The sequence below is a fragment of the Galendromus occidentalis genome, unplaced genomic scaffold (genome assembly GCF_000255335.2).
Source record: "Galendromus occidentalis unplaced genomic scaffold, Mocc_1.1 scf7180000077451, whole genome shotgun sequence".
NCBI classification, from domain to species: Eukaryota; Metazoa; Arthropoda; class Arachnida; order Mesostigmata; family Phytoseiidae; genus Galendromus; species Galendromus occidentalis.
This window is the reverse complement of record NW_003805439.1, coordinates 968917-986037: the sequence shown is the minus strand read 5'-3', so window position 1 is coordinate 986037 and position 17121 is coordinate 968917. Positions and strand designations below refer to the sequence as shown.

General features: G+C 52.6%; 2 protein-coding genes across 2 annotated transcripts in view; one reads left to right on the top strand and one right to left on the bottom strand.

The window, feature by feature from the left end:
• Positions 1–9850, top strand: part of LOC100901263 (CD109 antigen) — a 28012-nt gene extending 18162 nt beyond the window's left edge. The window contains exons 19-28 of the mRNA XM_029111602.1: positions 381–552; positions 770–1037; positions 3143–3332; positions 4508–4594; positions 4689–4875; positions 5716–6007; positions 6640–6734; positions 8791–9185; positions 9332–9437; positions 9660–9850. Coding sequence (XP_028967435.1) covers positions 381–552; positions 770–1037; positions 3143–3332; positions 4508–4594; positions 4689–4875; positions 5716–6007; positions 6640–6734; positions 8791–9185; positions 9332–9437; positions 9660–9850 — 1983 coding nt within the window. The remainder of the gene's footprint in view (positions 1–380; positions 553–769; positions 1038–3142; positions 3333–4507; positions 4595–4688; positions 4876–5715; positions 6008–6639; positions 6735–8790; positions 9186–9331; positions 9438–9659) is intronic.
• A 5169-nt stretch (positions 9851–15019) lies between these two features.
• LOC100902272 (uncharacterized) overlaps positions 15020–17121 on the bottom strand; it is a 35364-nt gene continuing 33262 nt past the window's right edge. Inside the window, exons 3-6 of the mRNA XM_003743756.3 lie at positions 16675–16892; positions 16303–16511; positions 15521–15964; positions 15020–15380 (exon numbers count right to left, since the gene is read on the bottom strand). Coding sequence (XP_003743804.2) covers positions 15163–15380; positions 15521–15964; positions 16303–16511; positions 16675–16892 — 1089 coding nt within the window. The 3' untranslated portion in view covers positions 15020–15162. The remainder of the gene's footprint in view (positions 15381–15520; positions 15965–16302; positions 16512–16674; positions 16893–17121) is intronic.

The following is a 17121-nucleotide window of genomic DNA, read 5'->3' as shown; positions in this document are numbered from 1 at the left end:
CCTCGGTTCTTCGGACCTCTATCCGGAAAAACACATGGCAGTGATTACCTTCGCGCTTTCGGAGCATACGCGATGCTTCGCTTCCGAGCTCGAAGTGAATTCGAAATTGAATAGAGTGAGGAATAGGACGACTCACGTCTTTCCGAGAAGACGTGTCGAGATCTACATACAGATGAGACTTGCTGAAGCGATAATGAGGGGATTCTAAAGCGAATAAACGACCAACGGTACATTCTCATTGATAGCCGTCTTCGTTGAGAACGTTCTATCGTCTGCGTAAACACTCGAGAAGAAAGTCCTCATCAGGAGAGGGAGTCTGGTGACTTCGAGAAACTGTTTGCTCTTGATCTCGTTCTCAGCCTTCCGCGTCGTCTTTGCAGCCCGAAGGCTTCACGTGGTCGTCGTGGGCCTCGATGTTGGTGGATATTCCACGAGGCGCCTACATCATGAGGAAATTCGACACCGGGGTTTCGGCTCTTCAAGAACCTCCGTTGGCTTTGGCGGCCGGTCAAAGCCCCGGGGATCACAACACTGCTGTGATAACAGTCGCCGGTTAGTGGATTTACTCGCGCACCGTAGTCGCTTTGAGACGAATCAACGACGACGACGACGACCGCTGAGTAGGGACACGGGTGCGGAGTTCATCTACTGCCGTGCTCTATCTGCTCTGCCAGTGGACTTGCGTCTCCATCTCCTTGTGACAATCCTCTCGTCGACCATGATTCGGACCGTTATCCTGAGCCTAACGTTTAGCTTTCTCGGTACGCAGGAAGCGTTTTCGGGCCGCCGTTCCCGGTATCGCCGCTGACCGTAGAGACCGTGTTCGGACTTCCCGGAGGAACAGCTGAGGCGAATATGTTCTCGTTCGCGGCCAATCTTCTCTCGTTGCAGCTGATACAATCGAACAAGAATCTCGTACGCAAGCACAAACAGGTCTTCAACCACTTGTTCATCACCTATCAAAAGCAGCTGAGTTTCCAGCGAGAAAACGGAGGTTTCGCGATGTTCACCCACGGAGAAGTCCCAGCAAGTGTCTGGTGAGTCCGCCGATCATTCTTTCCATCATGTCTCTGAAGATCGTGATCAACGAAATAGTATATCTCATCCATCGGCCGTTACCCAAAAAAATCCAATTGGCGTCTTTTGCGTGTACGCGTTTGCGCACCGAGCGAGTTTTCGGGATTCGGGACTCCGGAGTTCGCCCTTTTCTTTTGGCACTCCGAAGTCCGAAGTGATTCCGGAGAGGTTCCTCCATGCTTCATAAGAGGCGCGGAAAAGCCTCTGTACGAGTTCAAGCTTCTTGAGCACCGACAGCATTCAACAGTGTCGTGCTGCGCGCTCGTTTTCTCGAAATGTTTTTCTTCTGAGTGATGCTGCACGAAGACAGCAGCGGCCGGCCCCCAACAGCGACGGCGGCGGTGACGTCCACGTCAAGAGAAACAGCAACAAGCGGAGCATCGGAAACAACAAGCGAGACATCGCTTTGTAACGAAATCGAGTCCGGAAACACCAACCGGAGTCACCGTTCGGACACGGCTACTTGGAGTTGGACTTGTTCACAGGAAGAAAATTGAAGGAAAACAGCAAACGCGGATCCGTGACGTCAACGGAGCCGACTCGGAGCACGCGATCTCTCTCGGCGTCGGGGCGTCGATCTGCAGTCGGAACGGAGCGACACTACCTACTTAGAAATCGCTTGGTCAGCGCGCAACGCGAGCTGCTCGGCAACTCTGCCCTTCCGGGGGGATCACTTGGGGCGATTACGGGAGAAACGGGCCGGCGAATAGTCGACGACGATGCGAATGCCATTAAGAAAAATAAAAAGGTCGAAGCGCGCTCAGCGGAGCAGGAGAACAACATGGATAGAGGAAGGAGTTCGTCGGAGGAAAGGAGGTGCCAAGGAAAAAGAAACTGTGTTCTTCGGAGCATTTGTCAAAGATAATTCTAGCCTTGCCAACTCTTTCTCCTCGCCTCCGTTGCCCCCACCGTCGCGCTGGCCTCCGGACGAGAGGAACGACGGCAGGCGAAGGGTCGGCGGTCGGCCTTCGTAATCCACTCCCGCGAAGTCTACCAGCGCGAACACCGAAGAATCATGGACCGACGAAGCTTTTGCGTTGCTCCGGTCGAGGAACGGACGAAGAACAACAAAAGAGAGCAACGAGCTACCAGCCACTTCATCTATCTCACGGAAGGGTTGCACCGACCGACCAGCGATGACTTCGGTGCAGTTTTTTCCCCCGGGAGCGCGGCGAAACGAGCGGATGAACACATGGAAGAGTTCTGCTGCTATCCCAGTTCCGCTGGCCTGCGAGAGATGACCGCACAGAGTCTGTAACCGAATTACGGGATGCCGGCCGGCTGGTCGGTCGGGTCAACGCGGCTTGTGGCGTGCTGATGGCCTGCGGGGAGTACATTGTTTTACGCCATGGGCTAATAAGTGATCTTCGGATGCAAACAGGAGCGGGCCATCCCGGCCGGTCTCGCCGAACACGCGTTCACCGTCATGGATTCTCCAGGCCCTCAGAAGAACTGAATTCCCGTGCAAGACCTACAGGCGATCGGGTGTCGATGAGTCATCGCGTATATATGCTGCGCTAACAGAAAAGTTCCGAGAAAGTTCGAAAAACAGTCGGCGATAGAGAGAACTCGGAGCTTGTGCTCGGACGACGTTGGGAAGCCCACTCCCGTCGATCGTCTGCCTCCCGTTTCCAAAATTTTCATGTCGCGGATGGGTAGGGAATCATTCGCTCAGGGCTCCAGGGAGGGAGTTCCCGATCCGGCCCTCATGAACTCCGGTAGAGAATTTCAATGCTCTGGTACTCCCGCTGCTCGAAATACCGTCAGCATCATCCGGGTCGCATCTCAGTCGGTCCGAATCTGCTCGCTCGGAGCGCCTGCTCCTCGACGGGCAACAGCCGTTATGCTGAATAGCAGAAACTGGTTCTTCCGACGGAATTCCGACCGGCGCCCGAAAAGTGGTGTTCTTCCGCATAAAACCGCACTTTCAGCCCTTTCGACGTAGCGCCACACTCCTCCATAAAACATACGTGGCGTCTGCAATGCGTTGTGACAGTTCGCAGTGTTTCGACCATGTTCCTCCTGGGCGATTTTCCCCTTATCTCAGTGCACGGTGTGCTTTCAGGTTGACTGCATTCACCGCTCGCTATTTCCACAAAGCCAATCGACTCTTTCCCGAGTGGAAGAATTTCGTGCACATCGATCACAAAGTCCTGGAACGGTCGTTGGCGTTCCTCCTGGCCACTCAGGCGAAGTCCGGGGCGTTCCACGACCATGACGGATACTTCACGTACGACCGGAAGATGGCACTGAAGGTGAGCTCCTGGAATTGCTGATGACGAGTCCGATCTCCCGAATGCATGTTCGCTCCGGCTCATCGAGCCCCGTCGGAGAGAGGGAGAAAAATTGAAGCTTCCGAATGCCCCCGAGCAATTCGAGACGGTGACAATTGCTGAAAATAATTCGTAGAGGGCCCCTGCGCGAACGGCCTACCGAGCTGAAGCAATTCGAAAGCGTCTTTCGAGGCGCTTGATTACTACTCATTGGAACGGTACGACCGACCGAACGCTCAGACAGCGATTCGATTGGTCTTTTGCCGAGTATAGATAGAGTTTGGCGGACTTTTGCGAGGAGATAGCCCCGGTCGGAATTGAGAAAGTGTCGCTTGAAACCGATGGCCGCGGTGTTCCGACTGGCGACCCAGTCCGCTCCGAGCCCGGCGACCATTTCGATCAATATCTTTCCAAGTGACCAATCAGAGGCGATTCTACGAGCGAGCTTGTATTGGTCTCAATTACCTCAATCGTAGAAGAGAACTCGGTCCCGTGGCCACAGGCAAGCGTCGATGTGACTAGCTCCGCCTCGCAAAACGTTTAAGCCCTTCTACTCGATCCGATGTCTACTTTACCGAAACGGATTTTGCGACCGATCCTCTTCCGTCGTCCCACCATCGACTCTGCCTCGTCCCCACTCTCGACCATCGGTTAACGCTCGCAACGATGAATCGTACCGTCAGTAACGCGTTTGATGGCTCTTCTGCTGCTGCTGCTGCTCTTGCTGATGAGTCTGTTCCTGTCGCCAATGATGAGCTCGGGCAGGGAAAAAAAGAACGCTAGAGCACCGACGCCGACGTAGATAAGTGAGAAACGTTCCCGAATCGACTAATCTAAACAGCGATTGTTGTCCTCCTGTTGTCGCTTCTATCTTTCCGAGCTATTTGTGACGGCATGTACGTGCTCTGCAAGTAGCGGCTCGAGCTCGTTGCGTTCACGCAATCGTTAGCTTCGCGTTTGCCCGAATCCAGCCGTCGATTTCTCGATTCCGAAATTCCGCTGACGCCGAAAGACGACCCGGGGGCGGATGGTTGCCGCCCGTGAACGCCTCGGGTTGAAAAAAATTCCCGGATTCACTGTTTGATATCCGATGGGCATAATGATGAATTTTAGCCTCAATGAGGGAAAACAATTCTGAAGGAATTTCGTGTTTGCAGGGCGCCGACGACAGTCACAAGGTGGCCAATGTCTCCCTGACAGCGTTCGTGGTCATCACACTCTACGAACTCCGCAATCTCGATGGGGTAAGCTCCACATTCTTTCCCTGCGAGCATCGCAATCACGCTGAGTCTCTCTTGTCATGGAGTTCATTCGTAATGGATTCTCGTTCTCCTACAGCCGTTGACCATCAAAATACCGCCGGCGATCGAATTGGCTCAGAATTATCTCGAGTTGAGTTTGCGATACATCGACAAGGACGATGACCCGTATCAATTGGCAATCACGGCGTATGCCCTCCGCCTCATCGGCAGCTCCGACGCTGAATACGCGTTCACTCTTCTTGATCGCAAATATATCCAAGACGGTAAGCATGATGGGCGAGCTTGGAGCTACCGAGATCCTTATCGATCGTTCGGGCAGTAAATGTTGCGTATTCGCTATCGAGACACGAAACACGAGGCGCATCCCTCTGGAATGCGACGAGAATTGAAAAATTATCTCGATGATGGTCTCGCGTCACAAACTTCGAGGGCCACAGGTGCTTCTCGAATCGCTCGTTACAGCAACCGTTAGTCAAGAATTCCGCGAGGTCATTTTTTGATCGAGGGCGTTCCATCGCAAATCAGAGAGTCACCTAGATCGACGCGGGCAATCAATTCGAAGATTGAGAAAGCAAGATTCCGTCGCTTCTCAGCAAGACATGCATTGGAGCGAGCCCAGAAAGCAGTGAATTGCCGTCTCAATATTACTTTCCCTGCTTTCACGCTTCCCCATGAGACCCACCTGTTTTCTTTCAACATTCCTCCAATAAGACGTGGGCGAATTTACGGAGCACGCCTGTACTCTCGCTCTCGCTCGGAATATAGACTCAATCCGATCCATAGAACTCACGAAGCCGTCGACCGCGTCGACTCCGCAGATCGACCGAGGCATTAGGGTTCACGAGCAAAGGGTTCAAAGAGCAGCGTGATTTTCGGCCAGCTCAATTTCTCGAGGGAATGTACCATGGCGATCCTCCCCCTCCCTTCTAATCAAAAAGGCTCCTGAACTCTCTTGTTCGAGGAATTTAGATGCGACGAGGGCATCGCGTCGCATGTACTTAGGAATGGAGTCCGACCTCACCGGAGTCGATGTGTCGACTTCTACCGTCTGCTCATAAGATTTCAGTCGACAAGCTTTGATAAATGAGAGAAAATCCCCGCAGGCGATTTGAGATTCTGGTCGAAGCGTCGGTACCCGTCAGAGCCTGGAGGCATGCCTCCGTTCTCCCTCCATCCTTCGCAGACGCCCCAGGTAGGACCTCTTGCCCGGAGCGACTTGCATGCCCTCGACGTGGAAACGACGTCATACGCCTTGCTCGCCTACCTCCACGGGAAGGCCATCCTAGTCAAACCAATAGTGGAATGGATCAACCACCAGCGGAACAATGAAGGCGGATGGGCTTCGACACAGGACAGCATTGTGGCCATGGAGGCGCTTCTCGAGTATGAGAAAAGGTTTGTATCGTTCATAGCAATTTTGCTTTTGAATGGTCTCTATTGAAAGACTCGGTTTGAGGACGACTACGTCGAACGTCGAGTCCGACGTAGCCGGAACACAAAACTACCAAAGGTGGACCTGCTCCGAACCGAATGCGAAGCATTCATCGTCCACGGTCCTGCCTGGCGGCTCGCGAGTCGGGGCTACGGCTCCGACTGTGTTTCGACTTTCTCCGCAGCTGTGAGCGAAGCAAATGAACTGAGCGGCGGCTCGTTAGGGTGGTAAACCCTAAGGCAGAGGAACCGATTCTGCCCGGGATATATGTATAGCGAGTATCATCCCAGCATCGAGCCATGAGTGGGAGTCGGTCACATAATCCCGCGACCATAAAATGGAAAGCAGCTCGGGGACCCGGTGCTCCTCTCCACCCACCAGCAACATTTGTAGCGGTCGGCGTCAGTCGCTGGGAGGTTCCTCTCGGATTGAAGAAGAGCGGAAGCCGAAGAAGGGCGTCAACGAGCGAAGAGCTCTAGGCTCTCGATGTGACGCGTGGCATCGTGATGAAGAGCAGACGCTTCATACATGTACTATAGTTATAGTTATGCTTGTTATGAGCACGTCCCGAGTCTAAAGTATTGCTCTGTTTCAGAACTTTCGGGAGCGATGCCGAGGAACGTGAACTTTCAATGACTCTCACGCTGGAGGCTCCCTGCCTGCCGGGAATCTCGAAACAATTTCACGTGTGTGAGTATCTCACACTCTCCTATCAACTTCGCGCCTCGAGAGGGGTTGAATCACTGATGGGTACCGCTGCGTCGATGGGCTCCGCTTGAGTGCTCAATGTACATATTACTTGATTCTTCGTACGTTGCTCCATTCGCGCGTTTGTTTTCAACGCTGGCGAAATTCCCTAGATGTCTGGTCAGCTGGACGTCCATATGGGAAGCATTACGCACATACGTCTGTGTCATACATAGGGGCCAGTGGTATGCGAGAGACATGAAAGATCTAATCACAGAAACTCGTCCTCTCCGCTCCTTAATCACGGAAGCCTGTGATTCATGGGCCAGATCGTTCAACTACCAGACACGGACAAGTGCGCAATGCACCCCGTCACGGGAAGCAGCGAATGGTATGCGCCGGAACTCGCGCAACCGGAAGATGAAATGTTCTTATCGAACATCTCCGGCGGGAGATTTCGGTTGCGAAGACGACGGTGGTCGCGAAGACGGCGATAAGCGATCGAGTTCCCGATCTCGCAGTGGCTCGAAGCGGTTCGCCTGGTTGCTTGGCCCGGTAGCCACAGCTGACTGCCCGTTTCTGCTTCATAGCGCCCCATTAGGTTCAGCTGTGTGGTGACGACGACTACTATGGTTATGATCGCTGAGCTAAACTTGGATGTACCGGGAGAATCTCTGTATTTGCTGGATTATTCTCGTAAGTGATGCTTCTTGAGTCTCCAAGTGGTGCTCCCGCTGGAGCTGCGCTTCACTTCGCGCGCACCAAAAACGAATTTCTCGAGATAGAACCGGCACGGTCAATCCAACAAAGGCGGAAAATGTTCGAGGAAATGGTCCGAACACTCCTCGCTCAGCGATTCCTGGATTGCTTAGTGGGTCGTGCATTCCTCTAATTCCCGTGGGGGACGAAAATTTCACCCGGAGAAACCGCAAGTTTCGAATCTGGAATATTCCAAAGGTAGTTTACCGATGACGGATCGCCCCACGACAGTAGGAGGGGGTCTAGGGTACACATAGGGGTAGTTGTCGTCGGACACATCGTCGAGCTAAGATGTTAATGACGGCAGCGGCGCGCCGTCGCTTCCGCTGTCAGACTCTTTGGAGTGAGCCAGCTTGTAGCTTCTGCTCGGCAAATTGCTCCCTGCCGGCAGAGGGAACACCTCTGAACACATTGTCAGCTCGTTCATATTCAGCCCAGTTTGTATAACGTTTTTCTCTTTACATCTTTCATGGGACTTTTTTCTCCCTTTTCCCTGGTATATCATATTCTCCACTCAGCCGGGAAAGAAGAGAATGGCTGCGGAACGAGTTATTCTTGTTAGATCGGGTCCTTGGGCTTGGCAGGAACGCGGCGTCTGTCGTCGAGGGAATGGGTAGGATTGGCTGCGGCGGGGGCTCTGGTTAGAAAGCGAGAGAGACCTCGCTCAGGGCAAAACTTTCCAACGGCACCACGCAATTGACAAGCAGTCTTCCAGCTTCATGAACGCCCGTCTCTGCTTTTGCTCCATCGAAAGTAATCAATAGCGACGTTGAAGAAGTTTGTCTGCCTCGCTTCCTGACGACTCGAAGCACCTTGCCGCGATGGGATGAATCCTCACATCAATAGGCCCTCAAGTCGTTACGTCAATGAACTTCCGATTGCCGCATTGCAATCTCAGTGGATAGAATCTCGGTAGATTTTCGGCGTTGGCGCAACTCCTGCGAAGGCGCGATGACTCCGAGAGGGTTCGTCTTTCCTAGGGGATTCCGGGCCGAAGTTTCGTGAAACGCTCTCAACGAACAAGACCCCCATGAGGACCCTCCTTGGGATAATATTGAAAGACATCGTGACGGAAAGATTCCCCTCTGCCTGAAGTCCAGCACGGGCCCCACCCCTCCTCGCGATCCCCCTGCATGACGAAGCACAATGATGCACAAGTTCGCCGTTCGGCTAAGGAGCAACGCGGGGCTCAATTACTCTCCAGTCGTTTCTCCCGGGCCGAGCTTTGGATTCACTGACTAAGGTGTCGGAGATCGATAGCGAGCGTCTCATCTAACCGGAAGCTCTCCATCCGTTTCAGCTTTCGCCAATCGATTCCAAGTTCAACGATTCCGTATCCCTAACGCATGGGGTTCAATAATGGTGCGAGCTCGAGGAGTCGGCGTGTCTCTTCTCCAGATGCATCTGAAGTCGCAACTTCGATCGCCAGCTCCGCCCGTGAGCTCTTCTCTGTCGTTGAACGTCAAGGTTTTCTCGTCGGGACGGAATCATTCTCGGCTGCATTTTCGTTCGTGCCAAAGTTGGATCGCTGAACGAGAGAGTCTCATTAGCGGACTCGTAGTACTCGAAGCTCAGCTGCCCACCGGCTACCAAGTCGATCGAGATACATTGTTACATTATATTCACACTGCCACATCTAGGAATCTACGGCATGCACACGCCGACCAGAGCAAGGCCACTTTCTACTTCGACTATGTGAGTTATTCGACGGGAAATCGCGCCTCTCCGAGCTTGTTGCTCGTTAAAAGAGGAAAATGAGCCACGACGACGAATAATTGGGCTCGCTGTGTGAACACACTTCGCGATCAGTGTTTAATGAGCACTGGAACTTTTTTCCATAGCTGGACTCATCGCCCATCTGCATCAATTTCACTGCGCTGAGACTGTTACCGACCGCCGCAGCCCACCGGGAGTCGCTGGTGAAAGTCTACGAATACCATGAACCAGGTGCGTACCATCTTCTCGAGCGCTGTTTCCGAGGCAACCAATTTCCGTTCAATTATCTACGGTCTTTGGCAAGGCGGCGCTTATTTCGTTTGTTTTGTTTTCGTTATTTCGGCGTTTTCTCTCGATTGTTCCGCTCTGCGTGAGCGCTCCGCGCGATGATCGGTAAAAGACGCGAGAGGATCCCTCGGAGGAGATCGCTAAGTTTTCTCCTCTCATCTTCAGAGCGTTACAACCAGACCTTGGTGGACCTCTCCTTCCTTCACGATCTACAAGTGTGTGATGTATGTGGATCGTATCAATGCCTGGAATGTCCTTCATACAATGCGGCATCAAGTTCTCTCACGGAGTCGGTCGCCATCCTTGTGTTCCTGGGCAGCGTGATGGTCTATTTGTGTAGAGCGAAGTGTACATAAGGCGAACGCAGTATTGGCTGAGGATATCTGCGAAACGAGCTGTGTATTTATAACATGGAATCGAAGGGTTTCCGAACGAGTGATTCATCCGAAACCCCAGCGGAGAGGACGGCACACCAATCGAAGCGCGGAGCTGAACTTGTAAATAGGAGTTTTGAGAGACTCTCAAGCAATAAGGTGTTCTTCAATTTTAGACTCGAAACTCCGTTCCTAGATAAAGTTGACACCGGAATAAAGATGCTTTATTTACTTTTACCCGAATCGTCCTCAATACGGGCTCCGGAAGCTCGAAGAAAGACAAGGATATTCTAGGATGTACGAATATCGGAAGCGCCCGCTTTCTTGCACTAGAGTCCCATAGTGTTACGGAGCTGGCTGAGCGAGGATGGAGGTGAACTGATGTTCGAGGTACGTACGACAGGGGAGCCGTACTCCGGGTCGCAGGCGCGACCACGCTAGCTCGACTTATTCCAATCAAGCTAATGCTGTTTCAACTCTTTGTCATCTCTATCTTTTCTGCCATCCTCTCCCCTTTCCCTTTTCTTGCTTCCCTCTCTAGAGGTTGATATTAGGGTCCCTGGAGACGCGTCGGTTAGGTGCGACCACGCGAAGGACATCTTGGTCATCGGCGACTAGCTTTCGCAAGCTGTGAGGTCACCGTTTTTTTCTTTTCCGCGATATCCCACAACCATCATCGGTCCTGGCAGGCAGGAAGAGGAGGACAGGCATAGAGCCTGGAGGTCGTCAAGGACCTCGTGTCTTGGAATGATTGTGTCATGAATATGAACTTCTCCCGGGACTTGTTGAAAGATCGTGTCCTGCGTCAAAGCAGAAGGAAACTGCTGGATGCAGAGCCCCGGGGAATACGGAATTCGCTCGGGATGAATCACGAGTTCAATAGATGCCGGCAAAATGCGATCTGACCATCAATGGAGCGATACTTTCCGAAACGAATCGATTTCTCAGAAATCCATGCATGAGAGCGAAGAGATAAATATTGCTGTACCCTCCGCCTGCTCAACACAGTTGTGCGTGAGCTCAACGCGTCGGCAAGAGAAGCAAGCGTTCGCTCCATTCCGAAACGAGGGAAAAACCGAGCCGAGGAGGAGATTGAAATTTCTTTGATGTTCTTTAGACCAGCAGATAGCCGACTCGATCCTCGCGATGTGCGTGAGGAAAGCATAAGCACGTTTCTCACTCGGAGCCAATTTCGCAATATCCGGGAGAGGGGGAGGGGAATCACTGAAAACCCCTCGGCTTGTGCATTCAGATCCCCGTTCGGATTCCGTCTCGCCGGAAATATATTTCCATTCGAACTTATCCACCGAAAAGTCTGGTCGTTGCAGAGCTATGGTTTTGCATTTAGAGTTTCACTTCCGGAAGAATTGAGTTAGTTCTCGGGGCGTCTTCGAAATCAGACTCCTCCAGCACGGTTTTCAGCCATCTGGACGATTCTCTACGTCGATGCTGTTATCAGAGCAGCGTCCCTTCAACCCAAGGTCAACTCTGCCATTCCATCTGTTCGTTATCGATATATGGCAAAGTTCGTCGGGGACGAGTGGAAGACGAATCGCCCTGCGCTACAATAGGGAGACTCACAAGACGGATGCAAGTCCGGAAAATTGGCGGAGGTTTTGATGAAACGTCTGCTTCCCCGAAGGGAAGAGCCTCGGGCCATAAGACTTGACTGGACCATCTGACTGAACCTGAATTCGCTCCGGTTACTGTTGCTGGAGGAGGAATAGCGAACACGTCCCGGCGATAGGATGTCAACGCTCCCGGAACTTGGTCAAACTCGAAGTCTCCGCGTGCCTTGCGAATTCCCTTCTTTCTCTTTTCGCCAGGGTCTTTCTCCCATTTCGCTCCCTTCCCTGTGCTATTCAGGGCAGGGAAATAACAATACGACCGAGTTCCCTTCTTTGTGAGTCTGGGAGACTCAGACGGGACTTATGATTCTTCCCTCTTGGAGTAATATTTCCAAATTGGCGGCTGGTTTCACTCAACAGAACTAGGTCGTTGCGTCGAGCAGCAGCGGAGAAACGTTCGAGACAGAATGGCACGGACTGGGTTTTGTGACGCATTCGTGCGGGCGTTGGTGTCCGATCATTTTATTCACCGCACGTAGTTCAAATGGCATGACATGCAGCCTCTCTGATCAAGGCCGTTTGAGCCAATGAACGTATGTATGTTGCGGGGACCCGCTTGACTCGAGGGCGGACAAACTGGCCTGCTTGCAAGCCGGCCGCTCGGTTAGGAGACCCATGGAGGGAAAGCAATGAATATCCAAACTGAGGCCATTAAGTGGCCCGCCTTCCCGTCCGCTTCTTCGCCCGCACGCTCGCCCGACCGTCGGTCCGGAAGGCAGCGGCCGATCCCATCAAGACGAGGACGACACGAGAGAGCTGGCGAGCCTGATTTGGTTTTGCATCGGGCCCAATTGAAAAGTGGTCAGCCATCACAGGCAAGCCAGCATCCTGATTGGGGCCGAGGGTGATCATCAATTACAAATTGTCCCCCTATGGATGAGCATCTGCGAGGGGTCACGCGTTCTGTTTGGAGGTCCTGAAGTATCGCTAATCATTCACATCCCATTCATCATCTGGGGATCCTTCGGAATTCGAGGCCGTACCAGCGATATTTAAAGTTTCTCCATCGAGGAAAATACGCTCCTGCTTTCCCTCCGGGTCCAGTTCGACTCGTAAAGACATTCTCGCGCTCAGCGCTCGAGCATGGCGGGCGAGCCACGACAGAATTCCTCTCGAATCTCCTCGGAGTGAATGTAGTATCAACAATGGCGAGCTCCGACTCGAGTTTGTTTGTGAGAAGCGAGAGTCGAGAGCAGCCGAGAAAAACTTATTGAGAGAGTGTACTCGAACTTTGTCAGTTGCCGGCGCTGCAGGTGTCGGGGACAGTTTAAGGCAAGACGCAAAAAGCGCAAACATTTTAAACCTGGTCCGCGTGTTTTGCAGTGTTCTGTGATCGAGCTGCAGATGTCGCGCTGGGCCAAAAAGAGTTCCCCCTTGAAGTCGGTCTCGGACGTCCTGATAACGTTTTTTGTGAGAAAAGTTCCGATTCCGGGTCGACTTCTCTCGCACTTCTGTTCGGCGTCACCTGCGAACTGCCGCAACGTCGCGCGAGACCCGCTATTTGCTTTCTTCCGATGTCCCCGCTTGCTTGTCTGCGTGCGCCGCGGATCTCCCGACTGTGCTTTTTCCGTGCAGTCATGTGCAAAATGTGCACGAGCGCAAGTCGTCCCAGGCTCCCGGAAGTCTCTTCGAGAGGCGTTCACGATACAACCGAAATGCCAACTTCACACGCGCCCTCCGAGATCCCTGCGACGACGCGTCGCTTGCTCCCGTCCCGGAGGATTCCTCGTTGCGATCCTTCTATTTTCGATCGCTCCCGCAATATTCGCTTCCTCGAAATTAATGGTTTCTCGATGAAGCTTTGACGTGTATTCTCTGCAAAGAAACGGCTGGCGGCGACGGATCCAATGGATTCCGATCCGAAGCTCTAACGAGAGTCTCACTCCAGAAGGATTGCCGGCGAAGCTCCCTCAGGTTCCTGGACCTTGCGGGAACGAGCCCGACCTCGATTATTATCGATGTGTTTGTAATACTATCCTTGCATCTGAGCTCGGATAACCGCGCACAAAGAGCTCGAAGGTCGATAACCGAGGTAGATACGGAAACGGCCCGGAGCAAGGATGTCGCAACATTCCGAGGCCTCGGCCCACCAAATACCGGTGGATGTAGCGCCTCTCGTCACCTGCACGAAGATTATCTGCCAGCAACTTCTGAACTTCCAATATCGACTCCGCTGCGAGCGGGTCGCGACGCTTGAGGGAACCCAGTCAGTGTTCATGATAGGCAAAAACTTCGCTTCTCCTCGGAGCCGGGGCCCTCGCGCTTAGGATGTGATCCTAAACGAGTCAAAACAAACGAGTACATAAATTAAAATCAGGAATTATCCCCCGCAGGATTGGTGGAAGGGTATACTCCGCGAGACGTCGAGTTACGGCCTCGTCCGACCTCTTCTTCCCAACAAGCCGATGTGCGGGTGTAACTCCCTCCGAGACTCAGCCGCGACTTGCCCCTAACGCGGAATCTTTCGAAAGGCCCACACGCTGCGGGGAGAGGATGTTTCAAAGTGATGATTATTGGAAACAACATCGGAAATGATCCTGCAGGCTAAGCAAAGATGGTGGAAGAGTGCAAGCGAATTGGGGAGGCGCGGGCGGGTCGAGCAGGTACTCGATAAACGGTGATATATGTATTGAGTCGAGCCTTCCGTTCCCCCTGTCTCTCTCGCTCGGAGGCGGTAGCAGTGGATAACCTATGGTTGCTCCCACTTCCTGAACGCTTCGCTCCCACGGATCGATAGCCGAGTGAGGAAGCAGCTCGCATATGACGTGGGAATTTCTATTGCCCGGTAGGCTGACATATCAGTCTGACATATTAGTTTTGAACGCATTTCGGACAAGATTTCCGGGGAAATACATAGACTTGCTGCGCCCGACAATGCCCGAAACAATTGCCCAAACGGGCCTCGGCCGAGAAATGTTCCGTATTCCAGACGTGACACCGCATTTGTGTGATCCGCTTTCACGAGAAGAGCCTAAGAAGGAATACGTATGATATGACTAGGACGTCTTGAAGGAGGGATAGTTATCGGATCTATCGCCTTCAATGCTCGACGGAGAAATTTATTTTTCCATGGGAGAAAAGACCCACATCGGATGACGGGTACTCGATGAGATTTAGTCTGATCAAGGCATTGCGTTCGATTCTCCTTTCTCCCCCCCCCTGTTCGATCCCGGGGGCGCTCGTGGTCGCCTCCGAACCTCGCTTTGTCTTGGAAGATGAGCGCCTTTCCCCCGTTATAACTCAAAGCGCGATGAGGTGAGTAACAACTTCTTTATTGCATTTCTGGACTCAACGTATACAAAGGCAGAAATCTCAAAGTCGGGGTCCCGACAACGACCCCCGAATCCTTCCGACTACCAGCGCAGCCCAAGTCTCTCTGCCGCGCAATCAAATCGGATGCTCTCCGAACAAAAGCAGACCCTCCATTTGAAGAATCGATCTCCCGTCAATTAAAGGCCTTCTCCGTGGCCTATTGGAATATTGTGCACTCATGGGCCGATTGCAGTATCTCTATTGCACATCGTGTTGGAATAGCTCCGAATCGAACCGAATAAATACTCTCGAAGAGAAAAACAATTATTTTCCCTTTCGGCGTTGCTTGCACCTATTCTTGAGCTCCTGCTCCATCGGTTGACTTTGAATGTGATCTCCTCTGCGTGCCTGGCTTCAGCTTTTCGTAGCGTGGATACACTTTTTACAATTTTGATGTCGATCGGAACGTTTCGTCAGAGTCGAACCGTTGACGTCGGTCGGCTTTTGGACGCTTGTGGTGATTTTCCCCGTACGCACATTATATACATTGTAGCATTCGATTTCCTCCGAGAGTTTGCGGGTTCTGCCGGCCGACTGACTCCGTGTCTTCGGCGGTGTCGATACGACGATGCCTGAAAAGAAGGAGTTTGCTGAGTTCCGAGGCCAACAATCCCTCCTGATTCTGATCGTAACTGGAGTGAGTTCAGAATCTATCAAATAATTATTCAAACGGTTTAATCAGCTCATTCCGAGCAAAATATCGAATACTAACCCTCGTCAACCGAATCGGAAGAATCGCTTTTCTTCGTTTGGTTTCGCCGGCGGATGATGTTATCTGAACTCTTCGTCCGAATGTTCTTTTTGACCGGCGAAGGTCTCCGGTCACTGCTTCCGCAGAGGACCTCGGAACGGCTGCGCGAGTGAGCGGTTTCGGTTGATATCACAGTGGGTTTAACAGGTTCGCCAGTGACTTCGATCCGGGTGACCAGAGGGCTCTTCGGGGGCACCATGGGTGGCACAACATCTCCGGAAACTCGTAGTTTGTGCAGATCGGTGGCTAGACACGGAATCGACGGGAACGACTCTTCACTCGAAATCGAATTCGTATCCGTGTGTTTCTGACCACTCCGGTAAGACATAGCGGTCCCGGGTCTCGAACGATGACGGCGTGGGGGCAGCGGAGGGGGAGACTCCGATTGATCTGAATTCCCCTTGCCTGGAATTGACAGTGCGAAACTCGATTGAAGAAGGATTCTGGGATTCGAAAGTCGAAGTGGAGACTATGGACACGCTGTCGGATGTACGGCATTTCCCACCAGAGGGAGAAATCTCGATTATCGTGATCGAGACAGGCAGGAGAATCAATTGAATGGAAAGCCAAGCCGATCGCTGCGCTCCTTTGCATTGGCGCAATGGATGAGAACATATGACGATTTTACTACTTATCATCAATCATTGATAAATAAGCCAATTCAGTTTTTCCGCGGATAACCGGGAAATTTCTCACTTCGAAGCAGCGTCTTGCCGTCGTTCTTCCCACTGTAGGTTTCTTACCTTCGTCCTCGGAAGAGAACGTTAGGGCCGCGGTGCTATCACCGATGTTCTGTTCTTTGCCTTGCTGGAACAGCTTCGAGATCCGCAGACCCTTTGGGCCTCGCATACTCCTTGTTCGCGAGAACTTGAAGTTATCCGCGGGGGTCTCGTCATCGCCAACCTCCGTGCTCCGAATCGATGGGAGTGTCGTGGTGCTCGTGACGTTCGACCTGGCAAGCAGAAAGTTTGATCAATGACATCCGGAACGAGCTGCGGATTAGGTTCCGATGGGAAGGAAATCGGTCCTTACTGAAACCGATTCGAAGTCCGAAATCTTCCCGAAAAAAATCTGCGATTTCCCGCTAGCGTTGGCGACATTCTGCTGGAACTCACCCCAAGGTTTGGTGAGGGTTGATTCCATCGTTTATGATGCTCACGTCGATATGGACACTTTCTCGACTGTCTGACTTCTGCAGGATGAAAACGGCCTTCGCCGGCGTGGGTGTACTGGCAACCGAAGACGGCGTAGACTGTCCGGCTTTTTGGCGTCTCTCCGGAGAGATGTACCGATGTCTTGGCGGAGGTGTCACGGGTGAAAGCTTGTTCCCTCCCTGGAAAACGATGTCTCAAATGAAGCGGCCGCTCATTGTTGCGAAACCTTCAAAATTTCGATACCAAGTTGGCGGATATTATTATATCATGTAGGTGTCGCGTCGCCCGCATGGGTTCGGCTGCCGCGGTCTGTCTTGACCTGCTGCGACTTCGCGCGTGTTGGCCCGTCCCAAGCAGAGGCAGGGCTCGATGAGAATTCGGCGCCGATGGACCGATGACTGCGATTGC